The sequence below is a fragment of the Juglans regia genome, chromosome 1, assembly GCF_001411555.2.
Source record: "Juglans regia cultivar Chandler chromosome 1, Walnut 2.0, whole genome shotgun sequence".
Classification (NCBI taxonomy): Eukaryota; Viridiplantae; Streptophyta; class Magnoliopsida; order Fagales; family Juglandaceae; genus Juglans; species Juglans regia.
The window spans coordinates 37102175-37110821 of NC_049901.1; the positions used below are offsets into that span (position 1 = coordinate 37102175).

The window sequence follows — 8647 nt, forward strand, 5'->3', positions numbered from 1 at the left end:
ATGACGAAAACATCGGACACATGGAATGAACTTGCTTTCATGCATTGCAAATGTATTTGGTTTTTATGCTACCCATTGATGCTAATAGGTAGCATTGGTTTGAGGAATGAAATGGCTAATATGAAAGAAGAGGTGGAAAAACATGAGTAATCTCTCCTATATATCCCTTCATTTATGTGCCAAAAAAAGAGTGATTTTATAGGAAAGTGGAAGAAACTTTTTTTTTTTTGTTGAGTAATGCTAGATACAGTTTTGGAGTATATAAGTCTTGTGTACTCACTTCTTTTGAAAAAAAATTGAGACCCACTATTAAAATTTGAATTTTTTGAGGTGAGTTTCAAATTTACCTTTTTTTTTTTTAAAAGAGTACGCGGGATTTGTACATCCTATTACTGAATAAATCATTTTCCTTGTTGTATATTCTGAAATGAGGAATTCATTATGGGGAGGAAGAATGGCATCATGAAAGAAAGCTGATTGATTTGTCTGTGTATATGTTGAATTGTATCTCTTTCTTTTGTGTTGGGTGGATTTGATCGCAGTCATTCTGCTGTGTATACTCCATTAAGTTGCATGTGGCTCTCGGAGAAGACGAAGAAGTTGACAAAAGAAAATTCCTAATGGAATCTAAAAGAATATGCAGATTGTTGATTAGAAAAAAATATACCGAGAAGACAGACAGACAGACAGACAGCGAGACACAAGCAAGTCCAGCACTGCCAGCTTGTCCTAAATTTAATGGGTTTCGCTTTCAGTGATGGCGACAAGAACCCCCTAATATATACTAGGTAACAGTTTTACGCACAAGTGTTAGGTTGGCTTTGGATATATAAAATATCTCATTTGATTTTATTATTATAATTTTTTTAAATTCTTACACAAAATATAAAAAATAATTAAATTTTTTTAAATGTTAAAATAAAAATTTTATTAAAAATTTTTATTTTAACAATATTTTATTCAATTTCTAATAAAATATTTCATCTCATCTTAACTGCGTAACTAAACGAGACTTACTCTTTTTTACGTGATAAATATGAATTTTAAGATGAAATTAGAACAATAAGTATGATAATTATCAAGATAATGATAAATCTATTTAACAAAATTTTACAAATGATTATAATTATACTTGAAAAAAATGAAGAAACGAAAAATATAAAATTATTAAACACATAACAAATCAAATGTTTAGAACTCGTTATATTGAAATTATAATAGGACATACACTGTTCCACCAATTACATATATATGTACATGATAATAATAATAACAATAACAATATTATTATTCTTATAAATGAAAAAATAAAATTATATTATTTCTAATTTTTTTTAGAAATCTATTGGATATAATTGTTATTGGAATGATAAAATGTAAAAATAGACAATTCATTTGAAATTAAAAAAAAATATAATAGATTCTTTTTTTTCAAATGAAAATAATATTAGTTTAAAAAGTGTTATTTAGTATGATTCATTACTATGAGAAATAATATGAAGATCTTCAAACGATAACTAATAATAATAAAATATTATTCTTTAAATTTAAAGCCAATATTTTCATTTTTGGACTTCATTATACTTTTCAAGCTTTTGTTAATATCAGAATAATAGATAAATTAATTGTATTTTTAATGATGAATTAGTGGACAAAAATGTAATTGTGCAAATGGGATAGTATGAACACAAACAAAATCCACTATTCATGAGGCTGTAGACTCTTTTACTGTAGAAGAGATAAATATAATTGCAGATAGATACAGTTATGAATTATGTAAATATCGTGTATTTTTTTTTAAAAAATGAGTGGAATCTATTATTAAAAAATTAATTTTTTTCATATAAATTTTATATTTATTTATTTTTTAAAAAAATGAATGCACGATATTTGCACACTCTATAATTATAAATATCATTGTTATATTGAATGATTATTTAAAAGGATATTTCTTTTAATGTGGTGACAAATTGTATGGTCGATGCTGTTTTAGAAGATAAATTATATCTGTAGATTTTGACAATTCATTGTTTAAACTTATTGGCTTATTTTATATATTCCATGATTTTATTCCATCAGTGAATTATATTATTAAATAAATGAGTATTTATAAGTGAAATATTATAAATTAAGGGAATAAGCAAGTGGATTGCAATTTGCAAAGTAAATTAAATATTGATGAAAAGAAAGAGACTTTGTGAGCATCGTCACACAGGAGAGGAGAAGGAGAATATTCACAATTTTTGTATGAAGCTGATCAGTACAACAAAATAGTTTGACTTTGGTCAACCCTATCCATCCCATGTAAAGGCCTGCAGGTTGGTTAACTCCGAAAGACGATACAGACCAGACAAAGGACTACTTTCTACTTACAAATGGCGAAAGTTGAAAAGTGAACTCCACAATTGGGTTCCCTACACCTTCCCATACCCAAAGCCCTTTTGAAATTGCTGCTTTCTGCTTAATTCGGTTTCCTTCGAGTGATTATAAAGGAAAAAAATGTCATTTCCGTTTCCATTGTGAACTTGTAATTCCATCGATTCCACGAAAGCCCGTATTGATTCCCATTTTTTTACTGAAGTTTGCTCTGCAACGCGAAGGATCTGAACTTCGGCCTCAAACTTCGAATAGCTATGCTAAGTAGGAGTTTCAAGCCCGCCAAATGGTAAAGACTTTACCTTTACTTGGATGTCGTCTAGTTTCCAAGCTTTCTCGGAAACCAAACGTATTCTTTGTTACTTGCTTCTCTAGAATCAAAGCAATGTTATATCCTTTTTCTTCTTCTTTTTTTTTTTCTCTCTCCTGATTTTACTGTTTGATTGACGAGGTTTTTTTATCGGTTTTGGATTGCTGGTTTTTGATGCAGCAAAACTGCGTTGAAGCTTGCGGTGTCGCGGATAAAGCTGTTGAAGAATAAGAGGGAAGCGCAGCTGAAGCAACTGAAGAGGGAAGTAGCTAAATTGCTCCAGTCAGGGCAGGACCGGACTGCCAGAATTCGGGTATGCTATGACACTCTGAATTCTTTCATTAATCGTTTGCGGGTGTCTGGGTATGTACAATCACACGGGCATTTCACGTCATTTATGTTGTTAACGTGGCACCCCTTCTCTTAGTTTTCCATTTGCACCCAATTTGGAGGACGAAAGGGCGAGATTTCTGCCACCTCAATTTTTTAAGGACTGGATTGGAAGATTTTAAGTTCGGGATGAAAACCAAACCTGTGTCGATTTTCAAGGACCAAAATTGTAGCTGAGTGGGAGCTCCTAACTCTTAACTTGCTTGCTTTCCTCTCATAAAATACTAGACCTTAACTGCACTGTTTTCCTTTGCTTACTCTTGTGATAGCATTCGTGCCCCATACCCATGAGGCACTTCATTGGAAGTAAATATCTCATGGACATGAAGTATACAAGTTCCTGGTTTTTGCAACTCGGTTGGTTGTAAACTTGTAAATCTACCCGGACCAAGATCTTTACACTTTGCTTATCACGTCTGACGTTAACTGTACATGAAGTATAATTGTGCACCCCATTAGTTGGGACGCTGTTCCTGGACACCCGGTGCCAATCAAACAGAAAAAAAACTGTACATTACATCTACGTTAGTTTGGTTCTTCCTTTGTTAAGGTTTTCACGGTGATAGGAAGTGTATGCATTTTTTTTTTTAGGTTAACTTTTTCTTTATCTCCTGCATTTCAGGTTGAGCATGTTGTCAGGGAGGACAAGACAACATCTGCATATGAACTGATTGAGATATACTGTGAGCTTATTGTGGCACGCCTATCAATCATTGACTCACAAAAGTATGAAATTGTGTTGAAAAAATTAACAGCTATCTTTATTAATTTTATAATTTGTTGAGAATTTTCATGTTGGAGTTACTTGGGCAGTTGGCAAATGCCTGATGTTGTTTAAAGCCATGTTTAATCATGTGGCTCTAAAGTGTGTGTATATCTAAATATATATGTACTAGTACTATTTAGCTTCAGTCCCGCTGACTGAGATATGAATTATGGTCTTGTAGGTCCTCTACTCTTAGATTGAGTATAACATCTTTAAATAAGGTTGATGGTTGACTCACAAAGCTATTAAAGGAAGTAAATTTCAACATTATGAGAAGTGTTATGGTCTTTAAAGGTTTCTATATCCCGTGGTTAGGATGATAATTAATAAAATAATGTAGTCTTTGTTGGTTGAACTTCCTAAATTCTTAGTTCTTGCATTTTGAGAGCTTGTATTGTATTATTAATATGTTCTAGTCTTTTTCCAGAAACTGTCCCATTGATATGAAGGAAGCAATTTCAAGTGTAATATTTGCATCTCCGAGATGTGGAGACATTCCTGAGCTCATGGATGTCCGCAAGCATTTTACAGCTAAATATGGGAAAGAATTTGTTTCTGCTTCTATTGAATTACGACCAGAGTGTGGTGTAAGCCGAATGGTAGGTTTTCAGACACTGCGTGTTTTTTGGATGATTCAAAATTACAGAGAGTAACATACAATCTGCAAACAGACTATGGTTTAGTGTTACTGCTTTTTGATAACATTGTCCTATTCAGTTGGTTGAGAAATTATCTGCCAAAGCACCTGATGGCCAGACAAAGATCAAAATTTTGAGAGGCATTGCTGAGGAACATAACGTTAAGTGGGATCCTAACTCATTAGAAGAGCAAGATACAAGGCATCCTGAGGATTTTCTGGTAAGATTCAATCATTTGAAATTAGTCCTTACATTACTTGATGTGACATTGTCATAGAGCCTAGCTAATATTAAAGTCAGGAAGCAATAATGTTTTTTTTTTTATATATTTGTATTTCATTGTTTTAAAGGGGTTTTTTGTTCATTCCATTTTCAAATATTTGATCAGAATGGACCAAACACTTTTGAGAAGGCCAGTAAAATATTTTTGGAGCCTCGTGTCCAAGCTTCACCAAGTCGTGATGACAAGGGACCTCCAAATGTTCATGTTCCTCCTAAACATGATGCATCTGGAAATTTCTACGAGCACCATGCAAGATATTCACCTCCCTCCCAAAATGTTAATTCTGCAGATGGTGGTGCCAAAGGAGTGACAACATTTGGTACATTTCATTCAGATGTGGGAACTCCAGGTATGTGAAGTATTCGTTTGAAGATGGTAAATGGTTACTCCTTTGAGGTCTCATATAGTGGCAATTTTTTGTATCTACTTTCTCTCAAAGTGGATTTATAGGCTTCTGTGTCATATAGGAAATGAAAGTGAAGAGAGGGAGTCCACGCATTCGTATTCTGGGTATGGCAATGCTTTTTCTCTGGGTGGGAAGACTTGGAATATGGAATTTAAGGACGCTACAGCTGCTGCACAGGCAGCTGCTGCATCTGCAGAGCTTGCAGGCATGGCTGCCAGAGCAGCTGCAGAGCTTTCAAGCCGTGAAAAGGTCACTAGGCAATATTCTATGGAATCACCAAAGTCCTCTGCTTGTGCACTAAGTGGTAGAGAGTCGCAAAAATATGCCAGATCACAATTGCGAGGTGAACATCTTACCAAACATCCGGTTAATGATGCCTTTCCTGGAAGAAATTCTTGGATGCATGATGATCAAATTGATCACACTGAGCAAGATGTCCTGGCAGGAGAAACTGAAAATTTTTACAGGAATAATCATAAGAACACTGATAAATCTACCCGGTCAGCTTCCTTGAAGTCGACTACAGCTTCCATTGATAATGGTCCATTGGTTAGTGGTTCCCAAAAGACAGATAGATATCCTCAAAGGAATTCATCTGATCTAGAGAACAGTGATTCTATAGGTGGGGAGACCACGAAGAGACGATCCAACAACAATGAGGCAGAATTTGTTAGTAAAATGAATGATAGTATGGAATATGAGAACATTGATTATAGTCGAGATGCAGGTATCAGAAGACAATCCAGCAGAGTTTCCTCTCATTCTCATTCAAGCACTTTCATTGATGATCAGAATGATATTTTGAATTTGAACCGCCAGAAGCTAGGGCACAATGCTGGTCGGGAACCTTTTGCTATTGATCAAGGAAGCATCCACAGCGACCATGAGGAGACTTCTTATGACAAGGATTCTATAGTTTTTGATGAATATTGTTCAGATACTGATGACTATAAATTCAATGTAGACAAAGTGTTCAAGGGACAAGAATCTAGTTTGCATTTTTCTTCTCCAGGTAGAGAATCATCTGAAAATCTCTTAGGAAAGAGAAATGCTTTGAGCGCCAGGAAAAACATTGATGAGTTATTTGGAAATTCCCATTCCCCATCACATTCTTTCAGCAAGCTACATTCTTCTCTTCTATTTTCTGAAAGTTCTGTGGCTCCTGCACAACCACATGACCTGTCACACATGACTTGTGACTATTCAGATGGTAAAAGTTCAGGTGGTGGAGAGGATCTGGAGAAATCCAAGTTTGTTGGGAGTAAGAAGGGTGGTATGTATCCTCGTGAACAGAATGTTTACTCCAGTAATTCAGAGTTGTACAAGATTGCATGTCAGGGGTTAAAAGTATCATCTACACAGAGAGAAAATTTGGTGTATAAGAGAAAACCACGGTTGCCACCCTCTTCAATTGATTCAGATCACATGGAAGTACGCCTTGAAACAAACCAAGGAAAAGAATTTTGTGTCGTCTCTGATAGAAAGTTGGGTTATAGTGACCTGCCATCTCCAAAACTTGAGAAATCTGGATCAGATTTGAGAACCGAGGACAAGGAGCACGTGCCAGAGTTACCAGATACGTGGAAGGATGACGAACTTCTGAAAGGGTCTAGTTCAGATAGTGGTAACGGGTTGAACCTTGGAAAGTTGAAAGGCAGCCTTCAAAATAAGGGTTTCAGGCATCCACGTTATACTACAATTACATCAGGAAATGCATCATCATTCAAAAAACTATCAGGCAATACTTCTTCCATGATTGATCAATCCTCTCCTTCTGTAACTGTCCGGACTTCAATCAGTCCTAATGTTCACAATCGTGAGCCACACAATCAGAATGTGGCTCTAAAACACAGTAAAGAACCAAGTTCAAGAGCTCTGGTCTCATCTTCTGATTCTGATGAGGATTCAGAGCATGCCTTAAAACAGAATATTAGCAGCAATCAAGAGCCATACAATCAGAAAGTAGGCAGGAAAGTAAATAAACATTCAAGCTCAAGGGTCTCAACTAGATATTTTAATGCAGATACTAGTGATTCTGAGGGAGATTATCCTAAACAGGATTTCGCTTGTAATGCTCTCACAATTACTGGGTTTTCTCAAAGGACAAAAGCTGCTGCTTCAAGTACCAGTAGGAGTTCTTATTCGAAGGCTACAGATAGCTCTGCGGTGTCATTGACTCCTGACCATGCAGCAGGAAGGAAATCCTCTTCAAGGATATCCTATGCCACGGAAGATCTACCAAAGTCCTTGTCTCAGACCAAGAGTACAGATCACCTGGTAAGTTCTGAGTGGCGTCCACCAGCAGTGCAGGCAACTTCTAAGCCAATGCTAGAATTTAAGAGGTCCCCGGTTGGGGACAGTTTAAAGTCATCCACAAGGAAACATTCTTATGGTTCTTTTCCAAGGATACCAACATCAGGTAGCACTGAGATTCCGAAGTCTGCAAGTTCAAATGCAGATCAGATTCCATCTAAGGAAAAGCCCAGTCATGTTCACCCAAAGCTTCCAGACTATGATGCCTTAGCTGCACACTTCCAGTCTCTCCGGCAGAGTCGCTAACAAATTTAGGCCTCCTTTGTTTTCACAATCATTCTCATCGCATCTCATTTCATCTCATTTAATCATTACAACTTTTTCAAATTTCCACACAAAATAAAATAAACAATTCAATTTTTTCAAATCCTAAAATAAAAATAATATTAAAAATATATATTCTAATAATATTTTATTCAACTTTAAGCTTTTATCTCAACTTATCTCATCTCATCTTTTCTGCGAAAACAAATGAGGCCTTAGTTGCACATAGAATACAGGTAATTTTTAACGTGATTATTATTGGTGTTTTCCTTACAATGCTTCTTGTTGTAAATGCCGCTTCGATTTTAGATTCAAATGATTTTGGTTATAGGATTTGTAAGATGAAACTTTCCTTTGTCCAAAACGAATCAAGACAGTTGCACTATTTGTACTTTTTCCTCAAAAATTCTTTCTTCTACAATTGGCGTAATGCAATAAAATGTTTTCTTTTGGTTGAGTTGGGAGATGAAAATTCCAAGGTTGCAGCCCTATTTATCTTGTATGATTGTTTACATTTGTCCATAATAATTTCTGTTCAACTTGTAGTTGCTCTCATACTTGAAGCTGGCTTGATTTTAAATAGTAATGTCTTGAGAACGTTCCATGCTTGGCCTGGATCTGTATTTATGCCTCATCTCCATGTCACATATATATGGGCAACCTAAATGAAATATCACTCTAAATGAAGTTGTATGTTTTCTGTCGAAAGGGATTCCCATGGTAACCCCCACAATGCTCGAGGCCCCTCTCCCAAAGATAATAGATAAATGCACTGTTTGCCACACAAAAGAAAACAGCTATTCTTTGTACGTTTGGCCATGCTCAGTTTGGGATTGCTAAAGATTCTACTTGGATTTTAACTCCAATATTGTTTTTTTTTTTAATCTATGATACCCCATAT

At 35.3% G+C, this 8647-nt stretch overlaps 1 protein-coding gene across 1 annotated transcript; it reads left to right on the forward strand.

Annotated features, from left to right (window-relative positions):
* Positions 1-2279: 2279 nt before the first annotated feature.
* Positions 2280-7826, forward strand: LOC109009964. Its single transcript, XM_018990650.2, has 7 exons — positions 2280-2665; positions 2867-2999; positions 3699-3802; positions 4270-4441; positions 4560-4700; positions 4869-5112; positions 5231-7826. Exons 1-7 carry the CDS (start codon positions 2634-2636, stop codon positions 7726-7728), a joined length of 3324 nt encoding a protein of 1107 aa, XP_018846195.1. The 5' UTR covers positions 2280-2633; the 3' UTR covers positions 7729-7826.
* The last annotated feature ends 821 nt before the right edge of the window (positions 7827-8647 follow it).

Coding starts and splice junctions, on each gene's coding strand:
- LOC109009964 (XM_018990650.2), top strand. CDS start 2,634: ATGCTAAGTAGGAGTTTCAAGCCCGCCAAATG. Junction 3,803..4,269: donor TCAATCATTGACTCACAAAA/GTATGAAATTGT, acceptor GTCTTTTTCCAG/AAACTGTCCCATTGATATGA. Junction 4,701..4,868: donor GGCATCCTGAGGATTTTCTG/GTAAGATTCAAT, acceptor ATATTTGATCAG/AATGGACCAAACACTTTTGA.